Here is a 15963-nt window from a genome sequence, read left to right on the forward strand (position 1 = left end):
TTCTGGATTGGCTGTTCAAAGCCAATTTTACTCAATTATTTGAAAAAATTAAACAAATCTCCAAAGATGGGAGGCACTTCCAGTCTCATGGTTGGGTCGGATAGCGCTTATTAAGATGAATATTTTCCCTCGTTAGCTTTACCCTATACGGATGCTCCTCCTGATTTTCAATAAACAAGCACTCGGGAGACTGAACAGTTGGTTCAACTCCTTTATCTGGCACCATTAACAGCCCCTCATTAAATTAGTCAAACTGCAGTTGCCTCACAGATTCCGGATATTAAAAATTACCAATTAAGCTCGCTTTTGACCTACGTAAGTGATTGGGTTTGTGGGGACCCTCTTTCAATATGGCTAGATATCGAAGTCTCCCAGGCAAGGTGCCCCCTTTCCAGTTTGCTGTTTTTGGACAAGGTGAGGACAGTTAGGGAATATTGCCATAACCCAATAGTCATCAATACTGTTAAAGCATGGAGGGCAATTTGGCAGAGGGAAGGTAATATTGGCAAAACATCTTTGTTTACACCTTTAGTGGGTATGCCGAGTTTTCAACCAGGTATGATAGATTCAGGATTTAAACATTGGGCAGCTAGGGGTATATCTTGCGTGGGTGATTTATTTGAGGGAGATGTAATGATGTCCTTCGATCAGTTAGTACGAAAGTACGAGTTACCTAATAAAGACCTCTTTCGTTTTTTTCAAGTTAGGGATTTTATTCAAAAAAGGACCACACTTTTGACTGATCCCTACAAATCTGACATAGAAAGAAGGGTACTAAGGGCTTAGAGCACACTCACTGTCAGTACTCTATATCACCAATTGGGGAATGCCACCTCAGATGAGTCTGATCGACTGTGCAAGATGTGGGAAAGAGAGCTGGGTGTTGAAGTTTCTTCAGAGGCATGGGAGGATATTGGGAGAGTGCAAGGAAGATATCAATTTGCAATAGGACCCATGCTTTACAGTTGAAGATTCTCCACAGGGTTCACTCAGCCCCAGACGTTTGTCAAAATTTAAACCAGGAGTATCTTCAGCATGCCCAAGTGCAAGGTCTGTACGGGTGCTCTTACCCATTGTCTTTGGTCTTGTGACAGGCTTCAAACATATTGGAGCGCTGTGGTGGGTGCAATGGAGAGGATTTTAGGTGTGGGGGTGGAGAAGGACCCTATTTCGCTCCTTTTGGACCTACCCATTGTATTTCCTGCAGACTCGCATAAGGCAAAACTTTTCAATATCCTTACATTCTGTGTAAGGAAGAATACCTTGATAGATCAGATATCAGAACACCCAACCCCCCCCACCCCCGGCCTGTCGGGTTGGCGGAAGATTATGGAAGCATATTCCCCTGGATTTTCTCACAAATATGGTACACCACAAAACTGAGAATTTTTACAAGACATGGCAACCCTTTTTGAAATACCTGGACACAGATTTATCTGCCACACTAACAAGGGCTTTTGTATAGCCGTAACGATTGCGTTTCATGAGTCCAAGATCCAGGGAGGAGGAACTGTGAATGTATGAATGTTTTGTTTGGCTGGGCTGTTATTACTATTTATTTGTTTGTTGTTAGGTATTTATTTATTTAGTTAAATAGGTAGTTTAGTTTTTTTTAAATTTTCTACTTCTCTATATATGTTTATACATTCGTATAAGGAGGGTGGGTTGGGGAATTTGTTTTTATTATTTGGGTTTAGTTTTGTACTATTTTTGTACTGTGTTGAATTGTATTGTTTTGTATTTGTTGTAATATTTAAAAATGTATTTTTTCTTAATAAAAATATTTTAAAAATGAAGGGGAGTAGACATCACCCTGGTAATTATAGACCACTGAGCCTTATCTCAGTTGTTGGTAGTGTTGGAAAAGGTTATAAGAGATAGGATTTATAATCATCTAGAAAAGAATAATTTGATTAGGGATAGTCAGCACGGTTTTATGAAAGGTAGGTCGTGCCTTATTGAGTTCTTTGAGAAGGTGACCAAACAGGTAGATGAAAGCAAACCGGTTGATGTGGTGCATATGGATTTCAGCAAGGCATTCAATAAGGTTCCCCACAGTAGGCTATTGTACAAAATGCGGAGGAATGGGATTGTGGGAGATTAGATTAGATTAGATTAGACTTACAGTGTGGAAACAGGCCCTTCGGCCCAACAAGTCCACACCGACCCGCCGAAGCGCAACCCACCCATACCCCTACATTTACCCCTTACCTAACACTACGGGCAATTTAGCTTGGCCAATTCACCTGACCCGCACATCTTTGTGACTGTGGGAGGAAACCGTTTGTAGCAGTTTGGATCAGTAATTGGCTTGCTGAGAGAAGACAGAGGGTGGTGGTTGATGGGGAATGTTCATCCTGGAGTCCAGTTACTAGTGATGTACCGCAAGGGTCAGCATTGGGTCCGCTGCTGTTCGTCATTTTTATAAATGACCTGGATGAGGGCATAGAGGGTAGGTTAGTAAATTTGCAGATGACACTAAGATTGGTGGAGTTGTGGATCGTGACGAAGGATGTTGTGTGACATGGAGGGGAACTTGCAGATGTTAGTGCTGTCGTGCTTTGCCTGCTTTTGTCCTTAAGAGTAGTAGAGATCGTGGGTTTGGAAAGTTGTTCTCAATCATAGCTGCTCGGGTTTTTATGGTGCGTCTTGTTTTCCCATAAGCAGCTGTTTTCACCTGTTTTCCATTTTGAAAATAGTAAGTAGAAGTATTAAAAGGAAAATGTTTTTGATGCCACTGATTTTCGTTGATTTTTAAATACATATCCTGCAAATTGCATCAACTTGCACACTAAATCAGAACCCAGTTTTATTCTCTCTTTAGATCTGTTAGCTCTGTGGACAGCTAGGTTATACATTCATTATCCTTTAGATTTTTGTTTTTGTAATTAATGCGTCTGCATTTATGTTCAAATTTGCTGAATTTATTATTTGGCCCATGATAGTTGTATGCATTATTGTGGGCAAGGCAAGATTCTGGAATGCAAGACTTTCATTTGTATCTGAATTGTCATTTGTACTGGCATTGCATTGTCTCAAGTTATAACTAATAAATACTTCAAAGTTAAAGAATTGCATAGACTATAAGAGAGCTCAGCTCAGTTATTGTAATGTAACCACTAGACTATTCAGGTCTGTGCTGGATTTGCATTTTGCCCAGTGGGTATTAACTGTTTTGTACATGTATAAAATATCTAATATCATTGTAGTATAATATGAAATATTGAATTTTGATGTATTTAACTTCAATTTTCATACATGCAAGAAACATTGTTTTCCTTCTGAACCCAGTGCCTACTTTCAAAGGGAAGGTATGAGGAATGGGGCTTCCCCATTTGAAAATGTTTGAGTTCTTTCAACATTTGTGGGGACAAGAGGAACTCATTCTTTACTGTCTCACCCTCTGCTTTTGAAACCTACTTGAACGGTATCTAAGGTAGAATATGCCTTCTGTACTTATAAAACTGTTGAGATGATCTGAACATATATTGCTAACCATTAGGGTTCCCATGTGTGGTTAATTAGGAACTTACTTTGAGATCTTTTCGGATATGCGTTTCATAGTGATTCCATATTCCTATAATGCAATGTACATTGATGGAAACTTGAATTAGTCTGTCCTTGTACTGGTAAGAGGCAAGCAACTAAAACAAACTTAATGCATTTTTTTTTGGAGATCAATGTGGAATACTCGAACTCTTTTTAAAAAAAAAAGTCATTTGCTTCAACCAACGACATTGTAATGCTGAAAAAATGGGATCTGGTCAGGTTAATCTAAAATCATCCTTAAATTATGAACATGAAGCATTGTACTTTACGTCCGCTTTCCAATTGGAATGAAAATAAAAGCAGATCTTAACAGTTTGACTGTCTCTTAAATATCATCCGTGGTGGTCATTGATGCACTTTGTTAAACTGAATTTTCTTTCTCGTACAAATAAATTTTGAGAGTTTTTCACTTGAACTTTATCCTAGGGAGAGGATGGCCCTGAGGTGCGAGGAGGCTCTGTAGATATTCTCATAGTTCATGCGACTGAAACAGATCGTAAAGGTAAGATAAAGATGCATAAGATATATTACTGCAGTTGAATTCTAAAGAATGGTGTTCTTTGCAGCTTTTTGGATCTAGCTTCCTTTTGTAAAAATCATGATTGATTAATTTATGCTCTGTGTTGAAACATTATAACGTTTTGAAAATTGGGAACAAGTTAGTTGGGCTTTCATTGATTATTTGAATTGATTTGTTTTTAATGTTATGTTAAATTATATGAAGGCTTCTTACGATCAAAAGTATTCATTTTCACAGTCATTAATTCCAGTTGTAAATTTGTATCAGATTTACCAAGTTATTCATTGCATGTTTTGTCATGTTGCGTTTTTCTTCGGTCCACAGTATGACTGCTGCAGTAAGGTGTAGTTTGGGCTTGATTACTGTAGCATTGTATTTCATATATTTCAAAATACATCTTAGTTATTAATAAATTGTTTTTTTCTAAAGCATGCTATGTTTTTACAAAGTCTTCGAGTAAAAAGTGAGGTCTGCAGATGCTGGAGATCAGAGCTGAAAATGTGTTGCTGGTTAAAGCACAGCAGGTCAGGCAGCATCCAAGGAACAGAAAATTCGACGTTTCGGGCAAAAGCCCTTCATCAAGAATGCCTGATGAAGGGCTTTTGCCCGAAACGTCGAATTTCCTGTTCCTTGGATGCTGCCTGACCTGCTGCACTTTAACCAGCAACACATTTTCAGCTATGTTTTTATAAATCCTGCCTAACCTTGAAGAACACTAGATGACCCAAACCTTCTGGTCAGTTGTATTGTTAAGCACAGTGCTGCTGCCCATCAGGTTTTCTGTTCACGTGGAACTTCTTTTTTTCTTTCATAGAGTCATTGAGATGTACAGCATGGAAACAGACCCTGCGGTCCAACCCATCCATGCCGACCAGATATACTTCCTCATTCATTCATTGAATGTGGGCGTTAATGGCCATGCCAGTATTTATTGTCCAACTCGAAGTGCCCAGAGGGTGATGAAGTATCAGTCATGTTGCTATGGGTTTGGAGTCACACGTAGGCCAGACCACACAGGGATGGCAGTTTCTCTCCCTAAAGGTCTTGAGTCATTGGGGTGGGTTTCCGACAATTGACAATAGTTTTTATGGTCGCCATTAGACTCCTAATTCCAGATTTTTAAAAGATTAAATTTAAATTGACATTCCACCATTTGTCATGGCAGGACTCAATCCCAGGTCCCGAGAGCTGGATTAATAGTCTAGCAATAATACCACTAGGCCATTGCCTCCCCCTGTTCAGGAGCTACAATGAACACCACAGGTTCTCCAGGCTAAGTCCAGCAACAGCAGAAGAGTTGAAGGAGAGCACCCTCTTTTTTTTTTAAATGACACAAGTTCTTGTATTCAGGTGTGCTTTTAAAGATCCTGGGTCTTTAAATGAGTGAAGTAGGGTAGGTGACTGGGGATTTAGGTTGGTTAGGTAGCCAGTTTGGGCACGGTGGTGAGTGGGAGGCGGTGAGTTGGTGAGGGAGAGGGTGTCGGTGTTAAATTGTGGTACTTAGTTCAATTATTTTGGCTAGTCTTGTGGTTAGACCAGTTGTTATTCAGTGTAACTTTCCTCAGGTAAGTATCCAGGTTTATCTGACCAGTGTTAACCCTGGGCTTAGACTGGAGATATTGACTATGGTTCAGGGCTAGGATAAAGTGAGGACTGCAGATGCTGGAGATCAGAGCTGAAAATGTGTTGCTGGAAAAGCGTAGCAGGTCAGGCAGCGTCCAAGGAGCAGGAGAATCGATGTTTCGGGCATGAGCTCTACTTCAGGAATGAGGAAAGTGTGCCAAGCAGGCTAAGATAAAAGGTAGGGAGGAGGGACTTGGGGGAGGGGCATTGGAAGTGTGATAGATGGAAGGAGGTCAAGGTGAGGGTGATAGGCCAGGATGGGGGCGGAGAGGTCAGGAAGAAGATTGCAGGTTAGGAAGGTGGTGCTGAGTTCGAGGATTGGGACTGAGACAAGGTGGGGGGAGGGAGGGAGGAAGAGGAATGAGGAAACTGGAGAAATAAGTTCATCCTTGTGGTTGGAGGGTTCCTAGGCGGAAGATGAGGCGTTCTTCCTCCAGTCGTCATGTTGCTATGGTTTGGCGATGGAGGAGTCCAAGGACCTGCATGTCCTTGGTGGAGTGGGAGGGGGAGTTGAAGTGTGTTCAAGGCTAGACAAATCAGCCCATCAGGACTTTAAACTTCTTAGACAGTTGCAGCATGTATTTGTACAGTACTTCTGAAGGGTGCAAGTGCGCACCACAAACCTGAGTCCAGAGTTTGCTGCTGTGGACATTGGACCACTATATCTAAGGTTCATCAATATTTTGTACAGTTGTTCCTTATCATACTCTTCTTGTCTTGCCCTCTAGATCTCGTCCTTTACTGTGAAGCATTCCTAACCACTTATCGGACATTTATTCCACCTGAGGAAATCATCAAGAAACTGCATTATCGATATCCTTCAGTGATTTTATTTTTAGAATTGCTTGGCATGAAAGGATATGTCAACATGATACATCAGTAATGTAATCCAGAAATGACATTAGCTTAAGTATGATTTGGAGTGCTTTAGTTCCTGTTTGCAGAGCAGTGAACAAAAACATCGAGGGTTGGGCTGCTAGCTCACAAATTTTGTTCACTTTGCATACATTTGAAAGCTTTTAGATGGTAGAAGTTGTGTATTTTAAAAAGGTGAGGGAAAAATTGAATTTTGTATTGAAGAGAATATACATTTTATAAATATAACTTGTGGATCGGGTGGGGAGTTTGAATCAATGATCCAATTAGCCTGACCCTTGAGTTTATAGCGTATTCACTAGTTGCAAGACTACATCAAGTAGCAGACAAAGTAATAGTAATGATTGATCCTTCCATGAGACTGCATGCCTCTTAGTAATTACTACTGAGAAAGAAATGTAGGCCATAGACTTTTAATTAATACTTAGTTTTTTTTAAACTTAACTAATGACTACATATGAGAAGTTTTGCCACTGTCCAGACACATTCAAAAAACGAGTGAGCAAGAATACATTCTTCTTATTGGTGCGTGTGGTAGATGAACTCTGGTGAGTAATGTTGTCAATCACTGTATTAGTGCTACAGATGAATTTCCCCTACAATATAATTTAGGAAAGTTCAAAAGTATTGCATATTCACTTGTCTTTTAATAACAGAGCAAGATGAAGTTCTGTTTAAAATGGGAGCTCAAGTATTTTATTTTTACTTTAAATTTATAGTAACTAATTATGAATCATGCATCAATAATAATAACCATCACACTACATTTTTTCCATGCCAAAGATTCATAGAATACCATTCGATGCGTCATTGATAAATAATATGTGCACTTGTTAGCTCCCCTTCTGATATCGCCCTCTCAACCAACATTCAGAATAAATTGCTTGAATTTAACTTATCAAAACTGGTGGTCCAACATCAGTACTAGATTAACTGAAAGGTCTTCCAGATATTTAATTTTTAATTGCTTCTTTGTTGATTTCCATACATCTACTTCTCTCCCTTGTGGTCTTTTTAAGATATGCCTTACAACCTACCCCTTCAACCCGATCTTTGAACTATCTGTCTTAATACTTCCTTTTGTGGCTGTCGCGTTTTATTTTGTAGTACACCTATGAAGCACCTTGTGAAATTTGATTATGTAAAATATACCATAAGCCCATTTTCCAAATCAACCTGTGCAGAGGTGTTATTACACACCTCTGCACCAGGTGGGACTTGATCTCGGACCTATCAGTCCAGGGACACTACCACTGTCCCACAAGAGGGCCCCAAAAGGTACTATTGAATGAGTTTGAGTTTCATGTGACAAACCTGCTGAACTATTTCCTTAATCTCTTGGTAATCAAGGGGGTGCACAGGAATGAAAAAGATCAGACAGGCCTTATTGTGTAAAAACACCCATGCTTTGAACTATCAGTTTCTTTTCTGCCTTCCCTCCAGCATCTCTCCAGCATCAGATGAGTTGGTCAGTTCCCACTCAAATTTGTAATATGACCCACTTTTTTTCTGCATTAAGTTTATTTGCAGTTACATATAACTTTTTTTTTGCTTTCGTGGTGTCAGCAAGACCATTTTTACTACTTACCCCTGGCTGCCCAGAAAAGATGCTGATGGTGGACTGCCATCTTCAGCCACTGCAGCGTTGCTGCTTCTGTGGTGTTAAGTTGGAAATTACATAATTTTACCCCACTGATGATGAAGATAATTAATACTTGCCCAAAATTGTCTGAAATGTGAAATTTATTGAATTTCCAGTAATCTATTAGGCTTCACTGTGTCTACACTGGTGTAAAAATGACTTGGGTCTCAGAATCTTTTTGAAGTTAAGGGTTCCAAGAGTTATTAACATACTGTTTGTAACTAATTTGTCAGTATTTACGCAATTGCCCTTGTCCAGTTCTTTTATTTTTAGGAAGGTACAGTACAGTGATTTGTATTATGCAGTCATTCAGATGGGCTGAATCACTATTTTCTAAGCTAGCTCTACATTGCTTGAGGCACTTGAGACATTCATTTGGCCATATGCTAAGATTTTTGATTGCCACTTTTACTGTTACTAATTGTATATTGATGGTTTTAATGTATTATCTGTTATTCCCCAGTTTCTCCCTCACTTGTGCTCTATGGTTTATTGCGTTTTATTTTACGTTCCCCCTGCTTATTCATAGTTAATATATTAGTCACTTCAAAGACTAAGTGTTGTAGAAAATTTTATTCAATTTGCCCTAATATTATTTGTAGATTCACAGATTTCTAAAATTTTTAAGTCAAGATATCTTGTAAGCTCTCTACCTATTTTGTGATTTCACTAACTTTTAATTGGTTGAAATGAACAGTAATAACTTAATGAGAGAGAAATAAAAGTGTTGAGCATTGTTAGTCCATTCACTGGACTAGCATTTTCAAATATGTAAAGAAACAAGAAGTAAATGCTATAAATTGAAATTAAAAGGAGAGCAGCATAATTATGGCTCTTCACCAGCATCACTGTTCAGTTTGGTTGGTTGTATAACTTAGTAGTAAATTACTGCCTTCTCTCAGCTGAGAGGTCAGTTTTGGCCTAGAACTTTGTATGAGTCATCAAAAAAATAAGGAAATAATTAATGCTTTGAATCTTGAGTATGCTGCATCTCAACAGTAAAATGTCTTCCTCATCTCTGCCTCTCACTCAAAGTATGCAAGGTTCATTCATGACTGTTGATGTCATCAGCTCCACTTGGAAATGTTCAATAATGGATTAAACGTATTGAGTGCTGTTTTATTGGTGTTTTAGATGCATTATATAAGAGCACTTAAACATCTGTGGTGGTTCCTAATGCTATACCTTCAGCTCTATTGATGAGCACAGGACAGGATCCTGTTTCTCAGTGAAAAGCTTTAACCTTTCTGTATACTGAGTGTTTTAAAGCATGCATCCTTTGTAGGATAAATTTGCCAGAGTGCAATTTGCAAAACTTGGGGAGGTGTTTAGATACCAGTCCAGGAAACAATTCTAGATGAAAGTTTTTATGGTGTCTGCGAAGTTATGTAGTACTTCAGAAGATTGTGTGAAGTAAATGATATGATGCAAGTTGTTGTGCATGCTTTGTGGAAGAAAAATTAATGAAGCAAAATATCCATTTTTGGCAATTTAAGTTCACTTATGATTCACTAAACTTATTCTTTTGACTGTTGAATTACTGTGTAGTGATATCAAGATGCTAGCATGGAAGATATGGGAACTGCAGTAGCTAATAGACATGTATAACATTTAGCTCTTGATTTTAAAATAATCTTCCCTTTTGTTTTAGCTCCCTTTGCCCTTGTCACTAATTCCTGAACTAGTTATTAGCTGACAGTAACAATTCTGACTTGAAAAAGATTCCCTCCCATTAATACTGCAAATGCAATTAGAGAAGTGAGGGTAGGAGGAGGAAGTAGCTCCAGATGAGCTTAGTAATTCAGATCTTAACCCCTACTTGCCTTTTGGGTTCTTCAGAGTGGAATTTTCTCCATGAAAGGACAGAAGACTCGTGATTACATGGCATATTTTGTGACCCTTGGACAGATGTCACAAGTGCTTTACAGCGATGAAGCAATGTTGAAGTGTAGTCACTGCTTTAATTTAAGATATACTTGCTGTTTATTTGGCTCAGGAAATGGTGAGAAATTGTAGAATCCCTACAGTGTGAAAGTAGGCCGTTTGGCCCTTTTAAGTTCACATTGACTCTTTGAAGAACATCTCACCCAAACTCTTTCCCTGTAATCTTGCATTTCCTATGTCCAATCCATTGGTCTCTGGATATTACAGGACAACTTAACATGGCTAATCCACCTAACCTGCACATCTTTGGGGAAAGTCGAGCACTAACCTCTTCATAATTGTTTTGATGTTTATGGTATTAAATGACAATTTTCTCCTTAATTGCTACATTAAGGGACTTTATGATTGAATGGCAATTAGTGGTTTACTATGTACCTTGGATACTGACATCACAAATTTACAATGTGAAAGTGTTCCAAAATCCTTGTTTTAGTAATTGTATATTTCCATCTTAATTTTGCCTGTACATTTCTTCCGAAGTCTGCTTTAAACTCTTGAAATACTCAGTATCCTGATCTGCAATATGGTTTTTACTCTACTGAACTGATGTGATCTTTTATCCTGTGCTTAAAGATGATCTTCTGATCAATTCCATATTTTGGTGCATTTTTCAGTTTGGTGGAGCTGTCGGATGACATCCTGAAGTTGTTGATGGAACTTGTGTTCCGTTTAGTGTGTAGTGGTGAGCTGAGCCTGGCACGAGTTTTGCGAAAAAATATTCTGGATAAAGTAGATCAGAAGAAAACTGTGAAATATGCAAGTTTGATGAAGCCATTGGCTGCACGAGGGGTGGCAGCTAGGTAAGAATTGTTATGCATATATATGTAATAAAAACAAACTGAATTTGGTGCTGTTTTCTTGGGTAGACTGAAAAGAGTTGTACATGCGTCAATTTTTGAAAAATAAATGTCTGCATCTGTTTAGTGAGTGATGTGTAATGTGCAAACATGATTGGGGTTGAGATGTTTGAAAGACATATTTTGTAAAAACTGGCAAAGAAGAGGGTTACAGACATCCCTTTTAAAGCATATTTGTGTGTTACTGGAACTGCTGTTAAGCAAAAATTAAATCACCAGATGGAAGTGGGCAGTGTCAAAATTAGTTTTTGTTGGGGGAATAGGGAAATGTGTTGAGTGAAACCAGAATCTGTTCTGTTCCTCTGACATCCTGTAACCCTTGGCTTAATGTATTTTTGAACCTCCTGCAGGCCTGGAACGCTTCATGACTTTCACAGTCATGAGATTGCTGAGCAGTTGACGCTGTTGGATGCCGAATTGTTCTACAAAATAGAGGTAGTTATCTGATGGGAAATATTTCTGTGACAGTCCAGTGGATAAGCATATTTTCATGTGTTGCATTGACATAGGTGCCTGACCTGCTGCGCTTTTCCAGCAACACATTTTCAGCATAGATTAGTTGTCAAGTAAACCACAGGGTTTGTGCTAGTTAAACAATTAAAGAAACAGTAAGTCAGGTGGTATCCAAGAAGCAGGAGAATCAATGTTTCGGGCATAAGCCCTTCGTCAGGAATGAGGCTTGTGGGCTGAGAGATAAATGGGGGGGGTGCGGAGGTGTCTGGGGGTGAAGACAACTGAGAATACAATAGGTAGGTGGGGGGAGAAGGTGATAGGTTGGAGAGGTGGGTGGAGCGGATAGATGGGAAAGACAGTAGACAGGTCAAGAGGCTGGTGCCGAATTGGAGGCTTGGGACTGGGATAAGGTGGGGTGGGGGTGGGAGGGGGAGGAGGAGAAGAGTGAGCAGGGAAATGAGGAAACTGGTGAAATCCACATTAATCCCATGTGGTTGCAAGGTCCCAAGGTGTAAGATGAGGCATTCTTCCTCTTGGCATCGAGTGGTTAGGTTTGGCGATGGAGGAGACCTAGGACCTGCATGTTCTTGGTGGAATGGGAGGGGGAGTTGAAGTGATCAGCCATGGGGTGATGGGGTTGGTTGGTGTGGGTGTCCCAGAGATGTCTGCAAGTTGGCATCCTGTCTCCCTGATGTAGAGGAGACCACAGCGGGTGCAACAGATACAATAGATGACATTAGTGGAAGTACAGGTAAATTTCTGTCTGATACGGAAGGATCCTTTTGGTGTCTAGGACAGAGGTGAGGGTGAAGGTGTGGGAGCAGGTTTTGCATTACTTGTAGTGGCAGGGTAAGGTGACTGGAGTGGGGTGTGGGCTGGTGAGGGGCGTAGATCTGACAAAGGAGTTGGGGATGGAATAGTCTCTCTGAAACATTGATAGGGGTGGAGAGGGAATATATCCCTAGTGGTGGGGTTTATTTGGAGGTGATGGAGAATGAGTAGCTCCCAGCCCTGCGTTGTTTTCAGAAGCTGAGGTGGGGCTGAAGCTGGGAGTGGGGGTGGAGACTGCCTCTGGAGTGGGCATGGTTATGAGGTCGGAAGTGATGTCACCAACTGAAGTGACGCTCACCATGGGGGCTGTGGCAGTATCTGCGGGCAGAGTGGGGGCGGAAGTATTGTAACGTGACATCATCACTGTCACTGGTGGTGGAAGTGACATCAGCAATGTCGTCATCAGTGTTCCAGTGAATGACGTCTCTGGGGGCAGAGGTGGCAGCAACTGCAGCAACGGAAGTAATGTGCAGGGTGGGTATCTGCTCTACCCTTTACTCCGACCTATCACCTTCTTGCCCACCTTCATCTACCTATTGCAATCTGAGCTTCCCCCAACACCTGCAACTGAAAATCTTAAGCCTTTTAACCCTGTACTTTTCTTCAAGTCTGTTAACATCAGTCCCATAAAAGTAAATGTTTCACTGGTGGTTCCTTTTGTTCCATATTTTTGGACCACAGGTACTTCACGGTGTTGACCTAGTAAGTATGCTGGTGGTGTAGCAAATCTTTTGGCTGCCTTCACTTTGATTTTTTTTAATATAATTTCTGTTAATGACAGATTCCTGAGGTTTTACTCTGGGCTAAAGAACAGAATGAAGAGAAGAGTCCAAACCTAACAGAGTTTACAGAGCACTTCAACAACATGTCTTATTGGTGAGTCTGAGACAGTACTACTTAGCGAATCTGTGATTTTCTTGAAGGCAGCCAAGTGACGCTATTGCAGTGGTTTGTAACATGAGTGTTTCTTGAGACCTGTAGTATTAAACTGTGCAACTTGAGTGCAGTGCTAACGGTTATCTTATTCAACAGTGTCGTGAACCACCTCTGCTTGTTTTAAACTTCCATGCACTTGAGATGCATGCACTTAATTGAACCAGCATCGAAGGCCATCCTTAATCCACATTAGCATTAAACTCAACACTGTACTTTGTTGAAGTGATATGAATATTTATCTTAAAATAAGTTGTGAAAGCAGTATTTATTTGGTGTCAGAAGTGGTTGGATTTTAGTATGTTTAGATTAGATTAGATTAGATTAGACTTACAGTGTGGAAACAGGCCCTTCGGCCCAACAAGTCCACACCGACCCGCCGAAGCGCAACCCACCCATGCCCTTACATTTACCCCTTACCTAACACTACGGGCAATTTAGCATGGCCAATTCACCTGACCCGCACATCTTTGTGACTGTGGGAGGAAACCGGAGCACCCGGAGGAAACCCACGCAGACACGGGGAGAACGTGCAAACTCCACACAGTCAGTCGCCTGAGTCGGGAATTGAACCCAGGTCTCTGGTGCTGTGAGGCAGCAGTGCTAACCACTGTGCCACCGTGCCGCCCTACTTTAATTGATTTTAAGTGAATTTAAATGTTTGAACTAATCTACAAAATTTTTTTCAGCAGTTTGTCACCTTGCAAAATCAGAAATGCTAGTCATTATGTATTCATGAACTTTACCTTGCTTTGAAACTTGGCATTCCTTCCCTACTGTTATCAAATTTTCCATGCATTCTGGTGCAAAATGGTTTCTCTGTACTTAAAAATTTGAAGAATCTATAATATTCGAGTCCTGCATAACAGGAGTGTAGGGTGAAGATGAAAGACTGATATCACATAAACTGAATAAACTATATTGTTTATACATATAATTTTAAATGGGACTTGTAATAATTAATCTGTGCTGTTATTCTATCCTCTTGGAGGAAATCATAGAATGCCTAGTGTGGAAGCAGACTCAATGAAGCCCATTGAGTCCACATTGACCCTCTGAAGACAGCCCCAAACAGAGTCAACCCCCTACCCTATCCTTGTAATACTGCATATCCCATGACTAATCCACCTAGCCTACACATCTCTGGACACTAATTTAGAATGGCTGTTCCACCTAACCTGCTGATTCACCTGGAGGAAACCGATGCATAGATACAGACAATGTGCAAGCTCTACACAGTTGCCTGAAGATAGAATCGAACCCAAACCCAAGTCCTTGTTGCTGTGCAGCAGCAGTGTTAACCATTAAGCCACCATGCCACCCAAATGCCTGAAATTCATTGTCTTCCAGTAACAGGATTGTTTGGGATCATTTTATACTCAATGGAGAACTGTGACAATAAACCCATGCACTGCTCACTGTTCATTAGTGGTGTCACCTTATTAACCAAAACTATTTTTCCTCTTCAGAATAAAATTGCAAAAGTACTTGATGGGCTGTAGTTTCATAGATGTCAATTTTAAATTGACTGTTAATGCCTGTGTCGATGCACCTAAGTATTGAGTGTTGACTAGCATGAGTAGCTTGAGGGTATTAGCCGACCATCAACTTGCATTGGACAGCAACATCGAACAACATCTTTATTAGCACCCTGCACCAAGATGTGTTATAGTTCAGCATCTTGTGTAATGTTTACGAATTGTTATGAAACCATTGGCAGACGGCGCACACATTTTTGTAACAAATTATATAAATTTACACTGAAATATTTCATTGTTTTTGCATATATAACAAGTACCCACACAGTTTATTATGTAACTATCTATATGTTAGAAATCAGATATTGTGACAAATACATTGCCCACAGCTTTATGTATGTTTTGTATTGTGTCTAAACACTGTACCTAATTAAATATAAGTTCCCTTTTCTGCACCCACTCTCTGAAATCTATATTTCTGAAAACCTACCAAGAATTTTGACTCATCAAATATATAAGCACTGTTATAACATGGTCTTAGTTTTTCTAATGGAGAAATATCAACTTGTAACACTTTAAGAAAAATCTTCAAGTGAAGTTGATCCTCTGAATTTAAGTTATGTAAATAAGTGATCAGATGGATTTGATTTGATTTGTTTTTTATTGTCACGTGTACAATAAAAAGTGCTGTCTTAAATGCTTCACTGGCAGATCATACCAACAAGTGTGTCAGAATAACAGTAGAGTGCAGGACACAGAGAGAGAGATCAACATTAAAAAGGTCCAGCAGAGAAAAAAACTGTTCTTGAATCTGTTCATATGTGTATTCAAGCTTTTATATCTTCTGCCTGACTGAAGAGTATTATTAGGGTAGAGGGATCTTTGATTAATTTGGTTGCTTTCCCACGAGAGCAGGAAATATAGATTAAGTCAATGCCCACACCTCCTCACTTACCTCTCTCCAAGGCTCCAAGGGATCCTTCCATATCCGCCACAAATTCACCTGCACCTCCACACACATCATCTATTGCATCCGCTGCACCCGATGTGGCCGCCTCCATATTGGGGAGACAAGCTGCCTACTTGCGGAACGTTTCAGAGAACACCTCTGGGACACCCGGACCAACCAACCCAACCACCCCGTGGCTCAACACTTTAACTCCCCCTCCCACTCCACCAAGGACATGCAGGTCCTTGGACTCCTCCATCGCCAGACCATAACAACACGACGGTTGGAGGAAGAGCGCCTCATCTTCC

At 40.2% G+C, this 15963-nt stretch overlaps 1 protein-coding gene across 1 annotated transcript in view; it reads left to right on the plus strand.

The window, feature by feature from the left end:
* rapgef1a (Rap guanine nucleotide exchange factor (GEF) 1a) overlaps nucleotides 1-15963 on the plus strand; it is a 230935-nt gene that overhangs the window by 201961 nt on the left and 13011 nt on the right. The window contains exons 16-21 of the mRNA XM_060841479.1: nucleotides 3976-4051; nucleotides 6421-6505; nucleotides 7024-7116; nucleotides 10769-10954; nucleotides 11362-11446; nucleotides 13077-13171. Of these exons, the coding sequence (XP_060697462.1) occupies nucleotides 3976-4051; nucleotides 6421-6505; nucleotides 7024-7116; nucleotides 10769-10954; nucleotides 11362-11446; nucleotides 13077-13171 (620 nt within the window). The remainder of the gene's footprint in view (nucleotides 1-3975; nucleotides 4052-6420; nucleotides 6506-7023; nucleotides 7117-10768; nucleotides 10955-11361; nucleotides 11447-13076; nucleotides 13172-15963) is intronic.

The sequence above is a fragment of the Hemiscyllium ocellatum genome, chromosome 21, assembly GCF_020745735.1.
Source record: "Hemiscyllium ocellatum isolate sHemOce1 chromosome 21, sHemOce1.pat.X.cur, whole genome shotgun sequence".
Taxonomy (NCBI): Eukaryota; Metazoa; Chordata; class Chondrichthyes; order Orectolobiformes; family Hemiscylliidae; genus Hemiscyllium; species Hemiscyllium ocellatum.